Raw genomic sequence first — 21,827 nt, 5'->3', positions numbered from 1 at the left:
AATTCTGTGTGAAGTCTGATTACTTAATGACCAAGAGCAATGACAGCTAATGTTTGGTGCCTAGTGTGTGTCTATGGACCTGATGCTGTGTTATGTGCACTGCACAGATTCTCGTGGAGTCAGTCCCACAACCCTATGACGTCCACAACATTCTTATTCCCAGTTTACAGATGAATCAATTTTGAGGCTCTGAGAGGTCAAGGTTAGTTAGGAAATGGCAGCACAGGAATTATATAGCAGACATTTCTGATTTCTGAGACTTATTACTACACTTTATTCTCTCCATATCTTATCTGAAAACTGTTACATTTGTATTAAGCACAAAACAGCAGATTGCATGTGTTCATTACGCTATTAAATAAGGTAACTGGAAACTTCTCGATTTCCAACAGTAAAGAATCTGACTCCGTTTCTAGAAAACTGAGGTCCTTTTAATTGAGGCCCTTTGGAAGGATATACATGAGGCAACTCAGAATGTAAAAGCAGAGAGGCTGGAGGTGGACTTCAACAAAGAGAGACCATTTGTAGATTAATATGAACTTAGAGATTTTAGAACAATCCCTGTATTTAGGGGCTATAAGATTCTGTAGGGAACAGATGGGGAAGCAGTGACAGAGCTAACAGGGGAGACAGGGCAGGACACCAGCAGTGTTATAAGCTGGAACCATGCCTGCACTTGCTGAAGGCAGGCCTATGCAGGCAGCCAGGGCAGAAGGTGGTCGTACTTATGTGAGTACTGGGAAGATGCTGCACTTCTTTCACTCAGTCATCTTTTTCCTTTCCTGGTCATCTTTAAGGGGAAGACAATTCCAGGGACTGCAAAGGCTGAAATGCAGCAAAGAGGATGAATGGGTCCCACATGCCTCTAGAAAGCACAGCCAGGACCAGTGTAGAAGTTATGAGGGGTAAGATTCTAGTTTGATGTTGAGTTTAAACAGGAGTTGTCTAAAGGTTAGGAGGCAGAGGACAGCTTTATTTTGAAGGATGTTCAAGTAGAGACAAGGAAGTATTAGGAACTCTGGAGGGCAGCAATTTTAAAGTTTAGAGGTAGAACCCCTCTACTGGAAAAGGGCTCACCCACCACAAACATCACTGAGTGGTCACACTAAATGCCAACAAGGATCCCACCAGTCTTCCACATCTAGTCCCCTTCTGTGGCAAATGCACGACTGCCCACCACAACCCACTATTGTCCTGAGGCAGCCAAGCCTTGGAACCTGGCACTGAGAGGGGCATGGCTGTTCCTTTTCACCTGGAGATGACTTCCTCTCACTCTTTCAAGTTCCTTGACTTTCCTACTTACCTGCAGAAGTAACACAAAGTAGTCCACAGGACGGCTGCGCTGGTAGAGGTAGTGTTCTGGGGCCTTCTTGTTCTTCTCATCAAACTTCAGCTCTTGGATCACATTGGGATGTTTCAGGAGCCGGAGGAGGATCTTTTCCGAAAGGTACAGAGACTTAAAGGGCTCCACTTCTAGGGCAGGGAGGGAGGCAGGAAGCAATTAATAACTTCCAGGTCCTAGCCATGCCAGCAGGGGCAGCTGTGGGTGTCAGCGTGCCTACTGGCCCATTCGTGCTCCTGGCACCAGGCTGGCAGGGCTTCTGTGGTCCTTCAGGGAGGGGATCCTAAGGCATCTCAGGGACTTCCTCATGCCCTCTGGAGGGTGTGTCCCTGCACTGGCATCCCAGGTCATCTTATGGAAATGTCATTTTTTTTGTTTTTAATTTTGTTTAAAACTGGGCATGGGTAATAAAGCCATGTGAACTACAAAGGCTTTACTCAAATGAAATACAAATAATTTAATCTGGCTTATTTGTATGACATATACCTGCTGAATGAAATGAAATCCCAACAATAGAGACAGGAAATTATTTAAATAATAAGTTGTTAATAATGTGAAACATCGTTGCCTCATATTTACATATTAGCAGATATTCTTACATATATTATACTAAACAGATACAGCTGGTTTGCTCTGGGAAATCAGACAGCCAGTAGTTAAAAGATATCCGTATATAGAACTAGATAATCTGTTGAAAATTCTAATTTAAAGAAGCTCCAACTTAAAATTTTCTACTTTTTAGCACCTGGAACAGTGCTAGCTCTCATTATATACTTACAAAATATATGAAAGATTAATTTTTTTTTTTTGAGATAGATTCTCACTTTGTCACCCTCGGGAGAGTGCCGTGGCATCATAGCGCACAGCAACCTCTAACTCTTGGGCTTAAGCGATTCTCTTGCCTCAGCCTCCCAAGAGGCTGGGACTATAGGTGCCCCCACAATGCCTGGTTATTTTTTTGTTGCAGTTGTCACTGTTGTTTAGTAGACCTGGGTCGAGTTCGAGTAGGCCTGGCCCTGCTGTATGTGGTGGGTGCCCAAACCATTGAGATACAGGCGCCGAGCCAAGATTAATTAATTATTGACATTGGTGATGGATATGATCACTCTAGGTCAGCACATTAACTAGGGATGGAGGTCAGAGGATTCTAAGACAAACCTCGCTTTCTTCACAAGAAGGAGTTTATCTTTGGATTCTCTCATATTTTCTTCTTTCTAAAGACCCCAAGATTCACAAGCCACTTCTGTATTTTAAGAATTCATAGCTCACAGGCCTATATGGCCTCTGGGGAGAACTGGATTTGTTGTTAGGTAGGAAAGACCTTTCCTCCCCAACAAGTACATGGTGTACCCCAACTCTAACAGGACAGGAGGTGGCCTCGTCCTCCAGTCACGAAGCATGTGGAAGAAGGGAAAGTGCAGTACTGGTTCCTCTACTTCTTTTCACAGTAGAAGAGAAAGTGGGGTTGTACTCACTTCCTCTCCTGGAAGATCAGGAGTGATCTTCACAATATGACAATAAGTGGCACCTCTATCTAAGGTGACCTCCTTCCTAGAATAGTTGTTCTCACTCCCCGCTGTACAGTAGAATCAGACTGAAAGGTATGAACAGGGATCAGTACCTGGGTCCCACTCTAGAGATTTGGCTTTAGCTACTCTGGGGTGGGGACGGAGGTCGGCAGAGTCCTACCTGTGGCCATGAAGCGGTGTGTGGCCAGCAGAAGCTGTGGTGAGATCTTCACCCGCATCTCCGTGTCAGAAAGCTTAAACAAGGAGAAGTCATGCCGTTTCCTTTCCCGGTGTGGGACTCTTTGCTTTTTCCGATTGTCAGCTGCAGGGTCACAGGGGACAGAGTGCAGCTCTCTCAGAATCATTGTTGGTCTTTGGAGCCTTTCCCAGAGCTGCAGGGGACACATCAATCCTTTGGGACTCTACATTTCTGCGGTGTCAATTCTAGGTGACATTACATCTCTTTCCCATGGAGTGGAAGGATGTTGGTGAGGGACAGGCGGTGTGAGATCACCATCATCATCTCTATGTTATGGAAACTTAGCTGGTGTATAGTGGAAAAGGGGGAATGATGCTCAAATCCAGGGTTCTGGGACTGGCAACCCTACTTACTGGTTGTGTAAGTTCTCTAACGATTCGAGTTTTTGTTTGTTTTAGTCTACACAAAGAAGTTAATAATACTTAATAATAGCTCTTCTACTCATCTTGTGTATTTATTGTAAAACTTTAACTAGAAACTACCTGTGAAAGTGGTTTTATAAAGTCATACAAACACAAAGGACTTGCATTCGTAGCATCAAGAAGGTTGGTGTGGCCAGGGATTTCTGACTTTGTCCCCTTTCTTTCCCCAGAACTAGGCTTACCTGGTCTCCTCCTCTTGATTTAAACCAGGCTCTGGTTGGTTCCTGAGGCATGCCACCCATGGCAGGAGAGTGGTCACCACCACCTCTTACTACTACAATTCTCCTGTTTGAACCCCAGCCCCTCCACTGGGAGAGAATCAGGGGAAATACAAGGAAGAGGAGAGAAGAAGAAATAAGACTGGACCTATAATCTATAAAGATGGGTCCTCTGGTTGGGGGACTCGAGTAGGGCCTGGAATCAAAGGCCTATACATTAGACACGGTATTATTGGTTAAGAAAAAAAAATTTCCAATTTAACTTCTGCACAGTTTTTTTTTTTTTTTGCAGTTTTTGGCCAGGGCCAGGTTTGAACCCACCACCTCTGGCATATTGGGCCGACGCCCTACTCCTTTGAGCCACAGGTGCCACCCCTATGCGCAATTTTTTCTTATGGTGAGGATATTTTCTTTGCTCATTTCTCTTTTGTTTTCCCTGAGTTTTGAGTAAAATTTTGAAACTTCTAGACTATCTCATTTGCACTAAGGGAATAGGGAAAGGGATTCTAAGTTTTCTCCAAACTTAGCCGGGAAAAAAAACAGTGCCAAGGGGACTTCTAGTGCAGGCAGGACCGATAGGGAATAATAGGGAATCTGGTTCCCTGGTAAGCTCTCTCTCCTTTTGGAGCTGGTGTCTGCCAGATACTTTGGGTTCCTTCCAGAAGGGGAAGAGCTCCCTTCCACCCACACAGCTCTTTTGTGGCCTGTCTCTGACTCAGCCTCCATAGTCACCTGGCCCCTGCTTTGATATTTTTTTTTTGCTCAGGATGCAACAGTGGGGAGACCCAGACCCAGATGAACAGATCATGTAAGAAGTCAGGGTCATATACAAAGAAGCCCAGTACTCTGGGCTCCTTGGCTTATTTCACAGCTCTTAGAGAATCATGTTGGCAACTTATTAATAAGAGTAGAAAATCCTTGTGTAGAAAGAGGATCACTCAGCAAGAGAGTAGCAAATACAGGTCTTACAGTAGCAAATAGTAGCTCTTTTGTTCTCAATGGTAAGCAAACTTCTGATTTATGTTTCCTGAAATATCTCCTCTCTCTCTTCCATCAGAATGACCTTTAACATTTCATCATTAGGAAATCATTCCTCTGATCTCTCCTTCATTCCTTTGATTTTAATAGTGGGTGTTGGCAGCAAGAAAGTTGTACAAACGCACTCCCTTGGAAGAGCTTATTCATTAGACTGCTATCGGCCACTAACACCTTAGCATGACTGTCTTCATTAGTTCATCTACTGAGACACTTGGGAATTCGAAAGCAAGATTGTGGATGGAGGCAAGGAAGAGAGAGGGTGTTTCTGAGCTCAATCACTGTGTGAAGACAGGCCTGGCCAGGGAGCACAGCAACACCAGGTCCCTGGAAGGGGATGCTGTGACATTCCTTTATGTCACAACTTGGTCCACTTTCTACTTATTCCAAAGGGAGGATATTCATTCTGCACTATTCACTGCCTTATACTTCAGAGTAATAAGACTCTTTCTACTGGGAGCCAGTTTCTAAACAACCGCTGCTAGCAAACTCAGGTCAGAGGCCTGAAATGTGTTATCTGAGGTGGGTGGGGTGGGGTGGGTTATGAGTGTCCCATGAGGTGAAATTCTGAGGAGGCAACATTTCTTGGCCTAGGAACTCCCATGAACTTAGATAACATTGCCATCCCAGAGACAAAGCATGCTTTTGTAATGTTTGCAAGCAAAGCTTTGATAAGGCTCAGTAACCCAAAGTCACTGTCTGCACAATAGAGTCCATATTGTTCCTGAGGCGTTTGGGTAGGAGGGTGAGAAGACCAAAGAGAGGGGGCAGGAACAGGGGAGGATGGCAGATCTAGAGGAGGGAGGGAAAATGTGAAATCCAGGGTGGTGGGGCTAAAACGTACAAGAGGCCAGAGCATGTTTAAGAAGGGATATTTAAGCTTCTGGCTTAGGTCCAGGGTGGGCAATCTTATGACAGTGTCCACTGCTCACTGACGTTCTGATGTCAGTGGACTGTGACTGGAACCCCAGGGGCTGCAGGGGTCTGAGTCTAGGTGGACAAAGAGACAGAACAGGAACAACATAGAAGACAGACCAAGGGCAGAGAGGCCTCTAAGCACCATCCTGGGTACACTTTGTTTCCTTTAGTCCCTCTTCATACAGAGGTGAGGGAGTCTCCTCTTTGGTCTTGGCTCAATTCCTCCTATTGGTTCCCCTGTGATAACCCTTGGTGAATGTGTTCCCAGTGTCTCAGGGGTAATTCTAGCTCGGGGATTCTGCCATGTCAGTACCTGGCACAGGTGGCTGACACACATCAGTGCCCAGCGCTTGCCCTGATACCCTTTCTCTATGTCAACCTGAGCTGTACTTGAGAGTCTTGGAGTCAAATAAGACAACCTTGGAGAATGACCTTGGAGAACAGCAAGGCTGTGCACTTACTGTAGAGATCGGTCTCGTCCAGAATCTCTGACTTGATGATCTCTTCTATGATGTCCTCCAGCGTGACAATGCCCATCACCTCGTAGAAAGGGTCCCCTTCCCCCTCATTATTTACCCGCTGGACAATGGCCAGGTGAGATTTTCCTAGAGAACAAGCAAAATCATTTTAAGTAACTGGGACATCTTCTGAAATCTTTCCTTGTGAGAAAATGATACAAAGTTGCTGTCTGACCAATTTCATGTCAACATCTTAAAATATGAAATTTGCATCTAATCTCAAACACATAACTTTTAGATCTCGGTTTCTTTTTTAGGGAAGTTACTAATGTAACCAAAACCAGTTAGTTTTTTTTTCTTTGAACTTTCACATATTAGCAAGCATACATTAGCTAAAAGAGGTGGGATAATCTAATTGAAAGAACAAGAATTTAGAGTCAGAAGAAGTATGTTAGAAGTTGTTTTTCCTCCTAACCCCCTTCCTCCTCCTAACTATACCAGGTACGATCCCTGGGCAAATTGTTTAATATCTACTGACTTGGAATCTCTCTTCCCGGATTAGGGAATAATCCTAGTATGGTGATTTTAAAGCATGGCCCCAAATTCTTCGCTTTGTCTCCTGTGGAGAGATGTGGTCTGCATCCCCTTCCTTGAATCTGAGCAAGCTTGTGACTGCTTCCACCAAAAGAGAATGGGAATGTCTGCTAGGCTAAGTCATAAAAGGCAGGTAGCTTTTGCTGCAAGAGCGCTGTAACAGAGGTCCCACCACCATCGAGGTCACCATGGAGGAGAGGCCACTTCTAGGTGCTTAGAAGACAGTCCTAACTGAGCCCAGTTTTCCAGGCATCCACTCTCTCTGCTGGCCCTTTGAGCTCCAGCTCAAGTGCCAGTTCTTCAAGAAAGATTTGCCCCATTCTGAACCAACCTCTCCTTGCCTTATGCTCCTACATCTTTGATAACTCCATTACAGCATTTATTAGTTTGCTGCTTCTCATAAGTAGCAATGTATATGTCCTACACTAGATACTAAGATTATGACCTCTTTTAGGACAAAGGATCATATACTTAAACAGGGTTCCTTTTAATACATCAGACAGCCAATCAGTGCCTGGTGAACTGAAGACTGAAAAAAACCCATAGTTTGTACAAAAGATGATATAAAAGCCCGATTTTTAAAAAATAAAATACTGTGTTTAAATTAAAATTTAAACTTCTGCATTACTTGTTCTAAAATTATCCTTTTTTGAAACAACTGCTTTCCATCCAACTAGACTGAAGTACTTTGTAGCTTAAATTAGATTATGTTAATTGTTAAAATGTGCTCAATTTAAAGTTTTTCATTTCCAACACATTTTTCTTAACTTATGGCACCTGTTCTCACTTTTCTGCCAACATGTGCTAGCAGATGATAAAATAAATGACTAATATAATGGAAAAACTTGGAAAAGTGATTTCTTAAAATTGTTTTCCATAATTGGTTATTTTTTTGTAATGTGAAGCCTAAAATATGTATAATACAGCTACACTTCCTGCCACTAAAATGACTAGTTCAAATGATGGAATTAAATAAATTAGCCATTTTTGATATTGTAAAATATCAAAAACTTTAAAAACAAACCACCATTGCTCTGTACTTTAAAAGTTCAATTTGGATTGTTACACGGGGGGCGGAGCAAGATGGCAGCCAAGTAACAGCTTCCTTGCATCTGGGCACCGTGAGTCTGGGGAGATAGGACTCCAGGCATCTCCGGCTGGTGGGAAATGCCTAGCATCACTCCTATGAGGATACAGGGAGTCAGCGAGAGACTTCTGGACCCCAAGTGGAGGACTAAAACAGTGGAAAACCGGCAAGTGGTTGCATGTGTTCAATCCGCCTAAACCCGCCCACAACTGTAAGTTCAGTAGCAGCGAGACTGCAAACCAGAAAGGCCTTACCTGTGAACGGTTTTGATGTCCTTGGACTTGGCACTGAGTTGAACTGCCCTGGGGAAGGCCTGAGCGGGAGTGCGGAGAACTTTGGCCGTTGTCTAGGGCCCCAGTCTGAGCCGCTGAGCCAGACGGAGCTAATAGTCTTTGGCGGTGGGTCACACGGAACCATTGCCAGTGATCTGCCCCGGCAAGCTCCGCCCTCAGGGTCGCAGAGCTAGAAACGGGTGGGAGCTTGTAACCCAGCAACAAAGTAGCCTAAGGGTGGGGTCTGAGCCGCCTTGCAGCCCTAACCCTCAGGGGCAGAGTGAGACCGGTTTTGGCACACTGGGTAAGTGGATAGCCACTTCAGCAGTGATTCCAGCGAGAAAGCTGGGAAAGCTTCTGCTCAGCAAGTTTACAAGTTCAAAGTGCCTTTTAAGTGGGCTGAAGAGAGATTTAGGGTGTCTACCTGCTGGGGTTTGAGAAATCAGCAGCCTCCAGTCGTATCAGAACTGTGACTAACATCTCATACCCCAGAAGACCACGTGTTGCCCAGACAATATTCAATAACATATACAAACTGCTTGGTTTTTGGTTGTGTATTTTTTTCTTTTTTTTTGTTTGTTTGGTTTTTTTTTGTTTGTTTATTTTGACGTTGTTGATGTTCTTTTGTTTTTTAATTTCAATCTTTTCCATACAGATCCCTTTTTCTTTCTCAATTTTTCTAGTTTAATTATAATTTCCCATTGCTGCCTTTTTTAATAACTACAACTTCATTTTTGCTAGTGTTTCTACCCCTATCATTTGGTTTTTCACCCAATTGTATCCCCGTAAAGTTTTCTGTTTGCTTGTTTTGGTTTAATTTATAGCATTTTTGTCTTTCCTCTCTACTTGGTGGAGGTGGGGTACTGTGTCTGATCAGGTTAGCAAAGAGCTGCTGACCTCAAGGGAACCACCCAACTGGGCATCCCCAGAAGGTGGGGTTTTTTAAGGTTGTGTCAAAGTACCCTACTGTATACCTATATTGCCCTGTCTCCCTCTTTCTGTACCTCTCTTCTTTTTGTCAATATTCCTTATCCCCACCCCCTCTCCTTTCTCTATCTTTCTTTTTTTTCTTATCACTCGGTCCTCCTTTCTTTCATCCCATTTTTGCTCCTCAACCTTCTCACCCTTCTGGTCCTGTAACCCTTAGTCCACAGGCACAAGAACTTAAAGAGCAAGAGGAAGTGAAAGGAAAATTAGGGCAAGGAAACAGATAAAAGAAATCACTCATGAGGAAGAATCAGCAGAAAACTCCAGGCAACATGAAGAACCAGTCCAGAACAACCCTGCCGAGGGACCATGAGGTAGCTACTGCAGAGGATTCCACCTATACAGAAATGTTAGGAATGACAGAAAGGGAATTTAGAATACACATGTTGAAAACAATGAAAGAAATGATGGAAACAATGAAGGAAACTGCTAATAAAGTGGAAAATAACCAAAAGGAAATCCAAAAACAGAATCAAATCAGAGATGAACGATATGAAGAATATAAAAAGGATATAGCAGAGCTGAAGGAAATGAAACAGTCAATCAGGGAACTTAAAGATGCAATGGAAAGTATCAGCAACAGGTTAGACCATGCAGAAGAAAGAATTTCAGAGGTAGAAGACAAAGTTCTTGAGATAACTCAGATAGTAAAAGAGGCAGAAAAGAAGAGAGAGAAAGCAGAACGTTCACTGTCAGAAGTATGGGACTTTATGAAGCGTTCCAACATACGAGTTATAGGAATTCCAGAAGGGGAAGAAGAATGCCCCAGAGGAATGGAAGCCATACTAGAGAATATTATAAAAGAAAATTTCCCAAATATCACCAAAGATTCTGACACACTGCTTTCAGAGGGCTATCGGACCCCAGGTCGCCTCAACTCTAACCGAGCTTCTCCAAGACACATTGTGATGAAACTGTCCAAAGTCAAGACAAAAGAAAAGATTCTGCAAGCTGCCAGGAGTAAGCGCGAGTTGACCTACAGGGGCAAATCCATTAGAGTGACCTCAGACTTCTCTAATGAAACTTTCCAAGCAAGAAGACAATGGTCATCTACCTTTGATCTACTTAAACAGAACAATTTTCAGCCCAGAATTCTGTACCCTGCTAAGCTAAGCTTCAAAATTGACGGAGAAATCAAATAATTTACAGATATACAAACATTGAGGAAATTCGCCACAACAAGACCGGCTCTACAGGAAATACTTCAACCTGTTCTGCACACTGACCACCACAATGGATCAGCAGCAAAGTAAGAACTCAGAAATCAAAGGACAGAACCTAACCTCCACACTGATGCAAAAGATAAAACTAAGCAATGGACTCTCACCAAATAAGACGAATAGAATACTACCACACTTATCAATTATCTCCATAAATGTTAATGGCTTGAATTTCCCACTGAAGAGACATAGATTGGCTGACTGGATTAAAAAACACAAGCCATCCATTTGCTGTCTGCAAGAAACACACCTGGCTTCAAAAGACAAATTAAAGCTCCGAGTCAAGGGTTGGAAGACAATTTTTCAGGCAAATGGCATTCAGAAGAAAAGAGGAGTTGCAATCTTATTTTCAGATACATGTGGATTTAAAGCAACTAAAGTCAAAAAAGACAAAGATGGTCACTTTATATTGGTCAAGGGAAAACTACAACAAGAAGACATTTCAATTCTAAATATTTATGCACCCAATTTAAATGCTCCCAGATTCTTAAAGCAGACCTTACTCAGTCTGAGCAATATGATATCTGATAATACCATCATAACAGGGGACTTTAACACACCTCTTACAGAGCTGGACAGATCCTCTAAACAGAAATTAAACAAAGATATAAGAGATTTAAATGAGACCCTAGAACAATTATGCTTGATAGACGCATATAGAACACTCCACCCCAAAAGCCAAAGAATATACATTCTTCTCATCACCCCATGGAACATTCTCCAAAATTGATCATATCCTGGGACACAAAACAAATATCAACAGAATCAAAAGAATTGAAATTTTACCTTGTATCTTTTCAGACCATAAGGCACTAAAAGCGGAACTCAACTCTAACAAAAATGCTCGACCCCACCCAAAGGCATGGAAATTAAACAATCTTCTGTTGAATAACAGATGGGTGAAGGAAGAAATAAAACAGGAAATCATTAACTTCCTTGAGCATAACAACAATGCAGACACAAGCTACCAAAACCTGTGGGATACTGCAAAAGCAGTTTTGAGAGGAAAATTCATCGCTTTAGATGCCTACATTCGAAAAACAGAAGAGAGCACATCAACAATCTCACAAGAGATCTTATGGAATTGGAAAAAGAAGAACAATCTAAGCCTAAACTCAGTAGAAGAAAAGAAATCTCCAAAATCAAATCAGAGATCAATGAAATTGAAAACAAAAGAATCATTCAGAAAATTAATGAAACAAGGAGTTGGTTTTTCGGAAAAATGAATAAAATAGATAAACCATTGGCCAGACTAACTAGAAATAGAAAAGTAAAATCTCTAGTAACCTCAATCAGAAATGATAAAGGGGAAATAACAACTGATCCCACAGAGATACAAGAGATCATCTCTGAATACTACCAGAAACTCTATGCCCAGAAATTTGACAATGTGAAGGAAATGGATCAATATTTGGAATCACACCCTCTCCCTAGACTTAGCCAGGAAGAAATAGAGCTCCTGAACAGACCAATTTCAAGCACGGAGATCAAAGAAACAATAAAAAAGCTTCCAACTAAAAAATGCCCTGGTCCAGATGGCTTCACTCCAGAATTCTATCAAACCTTCAAGGAAGAGCTTATTCCTGTACTGCAGAAATTATTCCAAAAAACTGAGGAAGAAGGAATCTTCCCCAACACATTCTATGAAGCAAACATCACCCTGATACCAAAACCAGGAAAAGACCCAAACAAAAAGGAGAATTTCAGACCAATCTCACTCATGAATATAGATGGAAAAATTCTCAACAAAATCCTAGCCAATAGATTACAGCTTATCATCAAAAAAGTCATTCATCATGATCAAGTAGGCTTCATCCCAGGGATGCAAGGCTGGTTTAACATACGCAAGTCCATAAACGTTATCCACCATATTAACAGAGGCAAAAATAAAGATCACATGATCCTCTCAATAGATGCAGGAAAAGCTTTTGATAAAATCCAGCATCCTTTTCTAATTAGAACACTGAAGAGTATAGGCATAGGTGGCACATTTCTAAAACTGATTGAAGCTATCTATGACAAACCCACAGCCAATATTTTACTGAATGGAGTAAAACTGAAAGCTTTTCCTCTTAGAACTGGAACCAGACAAGGTTGTCCTCTGTCACCTTTACTATTCAACATAGTGCTGGAAGTTCTAGCCAATACAATTAGGCAAGACAAGGAAATAAAGGGAATCCAAATGGGAGCAGAGGAGGTCAAACTCTCCCTCTTTGCTGACGACATGATCTTATACCTAGAGAACCCCAAAGACTCAACCACAAGACTCCTAGAAGTCATCAAAAAATATAGTAATGTTTCAGGATATAAAATCAATGTCCACAAGTCAGTAGCCTTTGTGTACACCAATAACAGTCAAGATGAGAAGCTAATTAAGGACACAACTCCCTTCACCATAGTCTCAAAGAAAATGAAATACCTAGGAATATACCTAACGAAGGAGGTGAAGGACCTCTATAAAGAAAACTATGAAATCCTCAGAAAGGAAATAGCAGAGGATATTAACAAATGGAAGAACATACCATGCTCATGGATGGGAAGAATCAACATTGTTAAAATGTCTATACTTCCCAAAGCAATCTACCTATTCAATGCCATTCCTATCAAAGTACCTACATCGTACTTTCAAGAATTGGAAAAAATGATTCTGCGTTTTGTATGGAACCGGAAAAAACCCCGTATAGCTAAGGCAGTTCTTAGTAACAAAAATAAAGCTGGGGGCATCAGCATACCAGATTTTAGTCTGTACTACAAAGCCATAGTGCTCAAGACAGCATGGTACTGGCACAAAAACAGAGACATAGACACTTGGAATTGAATTGAACACCAAGAAATGAAACTAACTTCTTACAACCACCTAATCTTCGATAAACCAAACAAGAACTTACCTTGGGGGAAAGACTCCCTATTCAATAAATGGTGTTGGGAGAACTGGATGTCTACATGTAAAAGACTGAAACTGGACCCACACCTTTCCCCACTCACAAAAATTGACTCAAGATGGATAAAGGACTTAAATTTAAGGCATGAAACAATAAAAATTCTCAAAGAAAGCATAGGAAAAACACTGGAAGATATTGGCCTGGGGAAAGACTTCATGAAGAAGACTGCCATGGCAATTGCAACAACAACAAAAATAAACAAATGGGACTTCATTAAACTGAAAAGCTTCTGTACAGCTAAGGAGACAATAACCAAAGCAAAGAGACAACCCACACAATGGGAAAGGATATTTGCATATTTCCAATCAGACAAAAGCTTGATAACCAGGATCTATAGAGAACTCAAATTAATCCACATGAAAAAAGCCAACAATCCCTTATATCAATGGGCAAGAGACATGAATAGAACTTTCTCTAAAGACGACAGACGAATGGCTAACAAACACATGAAAAAATGTTCATCATCTCTATATATTAGAGAAATGCAAATCAAAACAACCCTGAGATATCATCTAACCCCAGTGAGAATGGCCCACATCACAAAATCTCAAAACTGCAGATGCTGGCGTGGATGTGGAGAGAAGGGAACACTTTTACACTGCTGGTGGGACTGCAAACTAGTACAACCTTTCTGGAAGGAAGTATGGAGAAACCTCAAAGCACTCAAGCTAGACCTCCCATTTGATCCTGCAATCCCATTACTGGGCATCTACCCAGAAGGAAAAAAATCCTTTTATCATAAGGACACTTGTACTAGACTGTTTATTGCAGCTCAATTTACAATCGCCAAAATGTGGAAAGAGCCTAAATGCCCACCAACCCAGGAATGGATTAACAAGCTGTGGTATATGTATACCATGGAATACTATTCAGCCATTAAAAAAAATGGAGACTTTACATCCTTCGTATTAACCTGGATGGAAGTGGAAGACATTATTCTTAGTAAAGCATCACAAGAATGGAGAAGCATGAATCCTATGTACTCAATCTTGATATGAGGACAATTAATGACAATTAAGGTTATGGAGGGGGAGCAGAAAGAGGGATGGAGGGAGGGGGGTGGGTGGGGCCTTAGTGTGTGTCACACTTTATGGGGGCAAGACATGATTGCAAGAGGGACTTTACCTAACAATTGTAATCAGTGTAACTGGCTTATTGTACCCTCAATGAATCCCCAACAACAACAACAACAACAAAAAAAAAGTTCAATTTGACCTGGCTTATTGTACCCTCAATGAATCCCCAACAATAAAAAAAAAAAAAGTTCAATTTGAGGACACACTATATTATCAACAAGGTATAGAAATTTTAAGTCCTAATTATACAACATTCAAGACAATGTACAATCTATTTAGAAACCTTTTGTAGTTTATTAAGCCCCTAAGATTCCCTCTAAAGCCTGCAGGGATCTTCTGCAAACAAATGAATGCAGCAATCCTTTCTTAGGTATAGCCTAGGACAGGGATTACTATATAACTCTGTTCTAAGTGATCTAAGTGACACTCACAGGGACGAGAGAACCAGCTGGTCCCCTGATACATATACCTGAGTTAAAGAGGCTGTCCTTTAAGACTCCTATGCCTGCACCCATCCTCTTCTTGGGCCCCAGTGGTGTTGGGGTGGCCCCAAGTGAATCCAATCATTTTTTTTTTTAACACAAAATTCTTTTTATTTATTTTTGCAGTTTTTTTTGGCCGGGGCTGGGTATGAACCCACCACCTCCAGCATATGGGGCCGGCACCCCACTCCTTGAGCCACAGGCACCACCCTGAACCCAATCTTAAGACATGGAAAAGTTAATCACTCTCTTTCGCAATACTTTGTAATACTAAAAATAGAAGCTATCATTAGTACATTATTGAAGCTACCATTTGCTATACATATTCTAGAGGCCAGGTACAGTGTCAGGTCCTACATACACATTATTTTGTTCTGTCATTGTTTTCTATTTATATGTGACTCCCTCACTATGAGGTAAGTTTCCTGATGGCAACAGCTCTGTCCTACTTACCTCTGTTTTTCCAGAATCTAGACTAGCACCTGGCACATCATCATTAAGGAAATACAAATTACAATATTAAAATGCATAAAAGACAACTTTTTATGTAGGAGTGAAAACTATAAAACTCTTAGAAGAAAACATAGGCTGGGCATGGTGGCTCATACCAGTAATCCTAGCACTCTGGGAGGCCAAGGTGAGTGGATTGCTTTAGCTCAGGAGTTCAAGACCAGCCTGAGCAAGAGAGAGACCCTGTCTCTAATAAAAAATAGACAAAAAAAAAATGTAGAGCAAACCCTCTCTCCACTAAGAATAGAAAAAAACAACTTGTGGGCTTTGTGGTGGGTGCCTGTGTCCCAGTTACTATGGAGGCTGAGGCAAGAGGATCATATGAGTCTGAGAGTTTGAGGTTGCTGTAAGCTATGATGCCATGGTACTCTACCCAAGGCAACAGAATGAGACCCTGTCTCTGAAAAAAAAAAAAAAAAAAAAAAAACAAGACGAAAACATAGGAATAAATCTTTGTGACCTTAGAGTAAGCAATGGTTTCTTAGAACACCACAAGCATCAAAGAACAAAAATAGATAAATCAGACTTTACCAAAATTAGAAATGTTCATGTATTGAAGGATCTCAGTGAGAAGAAAAAAAGACAACTCACAGTATGAGAGAAAACATTTGTAAATCATCAGATAAAGGACTCATATCCAAAATTTGTAAAGAAATACTTGAACCCATAAAAAGACAACTCAATTAAAATGTAAGCAAAGAATTTGAGTAAATATTTCTCCAAGGAAGATATACAATTAGTCAATAAACACATTAAAAGATGCTTAATATCATCATCATTAGGGAAATTCCAATCAAGATGCCAATGAGGTACTACTTTATACTCATGAGGATGGTAAAGTAATAAAAGTCAGGTAATACAAATGTTGGTAAAGATGTGGACAAACTGAAATCCTCAGACACTGCTGGTGGTATTATAAAATAATTCACCTACTATGAAAAACAGTCTAGCAGTTCCTCAAAATCCTAAACATAAAATTATCATATGATGTAGCAATTACACTTTTAGAGAAATGAAAACATGCCCACACAAAAATCTGTACACAAATGCTCAGAGCAGCACTATTCCTAATAGGCCAAAGTAGAAACAATCCAAATGTTTTCAAACAAATAAGATGTGATACATCAATACATTGGGATATTATCTTACCGTAAAGAGGAATGAAGCTCATGTCACAACATGGATGACCCTTGCAAGCATTACTGAAAGAAGCCAGACAAAAGGCCAGATGTCATATGATTCCATTTATGTGAGATTTCCAGAATAGACTAATTTACAGAGAAGAAAGTAGATTGCTGGTTACCAGGTTACCAGATTGCTGGTAACCAGGAGCTAGGGGAAAGGGGACATGGGGAATGACTTCTAGTGGGCCAGGGTTTCTTTAGGGGTGAGGAAATGTTTGGAATTAGATAGTAGGAATGCTTGTACATCTCTGTATATATTAAAAACCTATTAATCTGTGCACTTTTCAAGACCATATTTTATGGTATGTGAATTTTATTTCAATAAAGCTTTTATTTTTCAAAAAGAAATCCAATTAAAAAGCTATGCCAGAATGAACAGGAAATTGGTGGGGCTGAAAGTTACAACCTACACACAAGTGAGTAAAAGTAGAGACTGCTTCATAAAAAGAGAGTAGGTTGAGATGAAAGAGCAGCACTGGTTTGGACATGGGTAGTAATGCCATTAAATATTAATTTAGAGCACACATTGTCATTTTGTGCTCTAGCATATGGAAACCAAAGTGGCACAGGTAAGCCCATTGGATCAGAAACATGTGAGAAGTCACCACTTTGTTTTCTGTGCAGGCAGAAATGGTGAACAGGGATGAAGGCTTGATCATAAATGCAAAGAAGAGACTTTGAGAACAAAGAGTCTGGGACACAGTAGGTTCACATCTGTGATTATCAGAGACCTCAGTAACTTTCAGGAATGACTTATGAGTATTTAAAACTCCTAAAATGGGTCAAAATGCAGTGGGAGCTCAAATTTCCCAAGTGTTTCCATGTTTCTCTGGGCAAATGCTGGTTTCCAATGTGCATTATTTCCCCTTCCATGCATGAAGTGTTGTGTTTACTTTCTAATGCCATACTTGGGGGAGTGGCTTAAACGTTGTCTGTTCTCCTCTTCTACCTTCCTATGAGATTCTGTGAAATAGGATCTGTGGCCTTTCCCTTGAGCCATCCCTCTACAAACCAGCAGAGATTCTCATATGCCTTCTCACAACTGTTAGTCCAACAATCTCAGTTTCCCTCCAACCTCCTAGAAAAGTGGGATGCCTGTGAAATACTTTAGGCTAACAATAATGATGTTCATTACCATCTGTACTGAACTTCATAGTTTGTCAAGACTTTATATGGGGGGAGGAAGCAAGATGGCCGACTGGAGCCAGCTTTCCACAGAGGCTCCCACCCAGAAGGAGAGTTAAAGGACAGAAGTTTAGCAAGTAAGCTGATGGTTTGGAGCTGAGCCAAAAGAGAAGATTGAAGAATGCACATCACCCCTGCTGAGGTGAGCTGCAACCCCAAGGGAAAAACAATAGGTAAAAAACCCATCACCAAGCAGATGGGAGTCCCTTTCTCCATGAGAACGGTTTGCAGTATACTTTCTACAAACAAGCAAGCAGAGTTCAGATCTCCTCCTATTTCATCCCATGGGAGAGACCCTCTAAAAACCAGAACTCCTTCCCCAGAGAGGACCCACTAGTGTGCCGTCGCACTCTCCTGTCAGGCATAAAACTGAACATATATACTCTATCTGAATAAATTCTGAACTCCCAGCACTCCCCTCCACTCTCACCCTGAGGTCTGGAAGCCTGTCTCCCCTGGAGTCCAAATTCTTGGGTATTTTCTTGAGAGGTGTGGACAGGGCGGAGGTTGTTACATGTCTGTGCTGAATCAGCAGCATGGGTGTAAAGCAGGGACTGTGGAGCAAAGGGGCCATATGGGAGAGGGAGAAATGGTGCCCTGCAGCACAGCACAGCACAGCAGCGGCAGCAGCAGTGGTGGGAACAATAGGGCTTACAGCCCTGGTGATATTTTTCCCACCTCTCTTAGCAACCAGAGGGAGCTGGGCCTCTACTCCAGTGGCAGCCACATGCTGAAAAGATCTGGGATGGAAACGCAGGCCCCTTGAGCAAAGGGTGTGCCTGAGGTGGTATTTGCCCAGGCAGGGTGTGGCGGGATGGAGACTAGAATATGCACAAGCAAAGGTGGCATACTCCCAGGGTGGGGCTGAGTTAGAATTGTGAGCCCAAGGTGAACCTGGCCCCTAGTGGAGCATAGCTGGGACAAAAGCAGGCGTAGCAGCAGCATCTGCCCAGGGAGGGGCAGGAACTGAGAGCTCTTTATGAGCTCTAACCAAGCTGGCCCCAACACAGGATGCAGCAGAGACAGAGATACCAGCTCCATGAGAATTGGTACAGTGGCAGCGGCATAGGGCAGGGCTGAGTCGCAATTTCTGTGAACTCAAACAGTGCCTGGCCCGCAGTGGAATACAGCCAGGACAGAAACGCAAATTCTGCAAGAATATAAGTGACAGCAACATCAATCTGGGGTGGGGCTGGAACTTAGTGACACTCCCTGGCTTCCATTAAGCACCCGAGATAGTCAGGCTTCAGGTCCCCCTGCTGGCTGGTGGCAGAGTGTGGAGGCCTGGCCAAAGAGACACAGATCTCCATGTGACTCAGGCAGGTGCAAATTTCTGGTGCATCTGCTCATTGAAGGGAACTGGGCCACAGCCCTATGGGGTTACTAGTGACTGGGTGTGACAGAGGTGTAAGGTGGGGAAGGAGGCATCAACCTCCCCAGACTAACTCATTTGCTGGGTGGGCCCTTCTGACTCCATGGAGTACCTGAATGAGCCACACTCGAGCTGCCATCAGACCCCTGCTATCTAGTTGCTGGAGACTTTTTGAACTCTCCCACTTGAGACTGGGTGTTGACTGGGACAATTGATTTGGAACTCTTGACCTGGGCCAATCACCCGAGGACCATCCAAGGTGTTACCCTGGTCGTGTTGTTGTGGGAAGGTTTGGTTTTCCTTTTCCAGTTGTTGCCTGTGGGGGGCAGGGTGTCTTGGTTGCTTGTATTTCTCCACAGCTGAGACTTCAACTCAGAGTTACTGATTCACTAGAATTGGACAGAGACCAGCCGAAAATAAGACAGAGACACTTAGCCCCACCACACCAAGCAAGTCCCCAGTGTCTCAGGCTGTAGTACTGTACAGGTCCTTTGCAAAGCTGTAGGGGAAAAGCTGCAGTCACCAGTCCCAGCTCTTGGGCAAAGAGCTAGTTAATCACTATTCCAGGACCCCACAATCCAATTTCACCTTATATGCTCATCTAGCCAAATGGTGAAAAATGATCATGGGATGGAATCAGTGGAACAACTCTGCAAACATGAATAATCAAAGTAGATCAACTTCCCCACAGAATGACAAGACAGACACAACAGAAGATCCCATTCACAAACAAATGGCTGAGATGTCAGAAATCAAGGTAAGAATTTGGACGGCAAATAAGATTAACAGAATGGAAGTAAACTTGGAATTAGAAATTCTAGGAATAATTCAAGAGTTGTCTCAAGAATTCACTGAATTCAAAGATAAAATCACCAAAGATTTTGACATGTTGAGAAAAGAATTTGCAGCTCTCCAAGCTATGAGACTACAATAAAATCCCTCAGTAACAGAATGGATCAGGCAGAAGAAAGAATTTCTGACATTGAAGACAAAGCTTTTGAATGCTCCCAAATGCTCAGAGAGGAAGAGAAGTGGAGAGTAAAAATGGATCACTCTCTCAGAGAGCTGTGGGATAACTTCAAAAAACTAATATTCGCCTTATAGGAATTCCTGAAGGTGACAAGGTTGCTTCGAAAGGCCCAGATGCTCTACTCCAAGAAATAATCAAGGAGAACTTCCCCCAAACGGCAAGAGATTCTGAAATTCAGATAGCAGACAGTTTCAGAAGCCCAGCACGACTTCATTCAAATAAAGCATCTCCCAGACACATTATAATTAGCTTCGCCAAACTTAATATGAAGGAGAAAATTCTGCAAGCAGCCAGATGTAAGAAAACCATAACCTACAAGGGGAAGAATATTAGAATGACTGCAGATCTGTCTGCTGAAACCTTTCAAGCCAGAGGAGGGTGGTCATTGACTTTTAATCTCCTAAAACAAAATAACTTTCAATCCAGGATCCTGTATCCAGCTAAACCGAGTTTCATTTATGATGGAGAAATTAAATACTTTAATGACACTCACATGTTGAAGAAATTTGCCACAACTAAACCAGCTCTCCAGGATATTCACAGACCTATCCTCCATAATGACCAACACAATCCACTACTACCAAAGTAACCTCACTCAGAAACTTTTGATCAAATTCCAACTTCCACAGTGGTGAAAGGATTAAAAATGCCCACTGGACTTTCGAAAAACTCAATACACAAAATACTACCAGGCTTGTCAATACTCTCAACAAATGTGAATGGCTTAAACTGTCCTCTAAAGAGGCTCAGGTTGGCTGACTGAATACAAAAACTCAGGTCAGATATCTGCTGCATATAAGAATCTCATGTTACCTTAAAAGATAAATATAGACTCAGGAGAAGGGATGGTCACCTATAATTTAGGCAAATGGAAATCAGAAAAAAGCAGGTGCTGCAATTTTATTCTCAGATACAACAGGCTTTAAAACAACAAAACAAAAGATAAGGATGGTGACTTCATATTTGTTAAGGGTAACAATCAAAATGATAAGATTTCAATTATTAACATTTACGCAACCAACCAGAATGTGCCTCAATTTATAAGAGGGACTCTAAAAGACATGAGCAGATACTGGGAGGAGACAAGATGGCTGACTGAAGCCAGCTTTCCACAGAGGCTCCCGTCCAGTAGGAGAGTTAAAGGACAAAAATTCAGCAAGTAACCTGGTGGATTTGAGCTGCACTAAGAGAGAAGGTTGAAGAACGCATGTCAACCCTGCTGAGGCGAGCTGCGACCACAAGGATACAAACAAAAGCTGAGACTTCAATCCAGAGTATCTGTTTCACTAGGGTGGAACAGAAACCAGCTGAAAACAAGACAGAACCACTTAGCCCCACCACACCAGACAGGGCCCCGGTTTCTCAGGCCACAACACTGTACAGGCCCTCGACAAAGCCCCAGGGGAAAAAAATCAAAGGGAGTAAAACAACCATGGGGCGGAATCAACAGAAAAACTCTGGTAACATGAATAACCAGAATAGATCAACCCCCCCAAGGAAAGATATGGCAGATGTAATTGAAGATCCTATTCATAAACAACTAGCTGAGATGTCAGAAATTGAATTCAGAATTTGGATCACAGACAAGATTAACAAAGTGGAATTAGGAATTCGAGGAGAAATTCAAAAGTTGTCTCAAGAATGTAACGAATTTAAAGACAAAACCACCAAAGACTTAGACACACTGAAGCAAAAATTTGCAGCCCTCAAAGATATGAAAAATACA

General features: G+C 42.0%; 1 protein-coding gene across 3 annotated transcripts in view; it reads right to left on the bottom strand.

Moving 5' to 3' along the window:
- CNNM1 (cyclin and CBS domain divalent metal cation transport mediator 1) overlaps window positions 1-21,827 on the bottom strand; it is a 90,699-nt gene that overhangs the window by 35,491 nt on the left and 33,381 nt on the right. For 2 of the 3 annotated variants that reach the window (XM_053582911.1, XM_053582909.1), the window contains exons 2-4: window positions 6,164-6,307; window positions 3,032-3,172; window positions 1,304-1,473 (exon numbers count right to left, since the gene is read on the bottom strand). In XM_053582911.1, coding sequence (XP_053438886.1) covers window positions 1,304-1,473; window positions 3,032-3,172; window positions 6,164-6,307 — 455 coding nt within the window. The remainder of the gene's footprint in view (window positions 1-1,303; window positions 1,474-3,031; window positions 3,173-6,163; window positions 6,308-21,827) is intronic. The other variant, XM_053582910.1, reaches the window with a different exon arrangement.

This window comes from Nycticebus coucang, chromosome 3, assembly GCF_027406575.1.
Source record: "Nycticebus coucang isolate mNycCou1 chromosome 3, mNycCou1.pri, whole genome shotgun sequence".
Lineage (NCBI taxonomy): Eukaryota > Metazoa > Chordata > Mammalia > Primates > Lorisidae > Nycticebus > Nycticebus coucang.
This window is presented reverse-complemented; position numbering and strand designations above follow the sequence as displayed.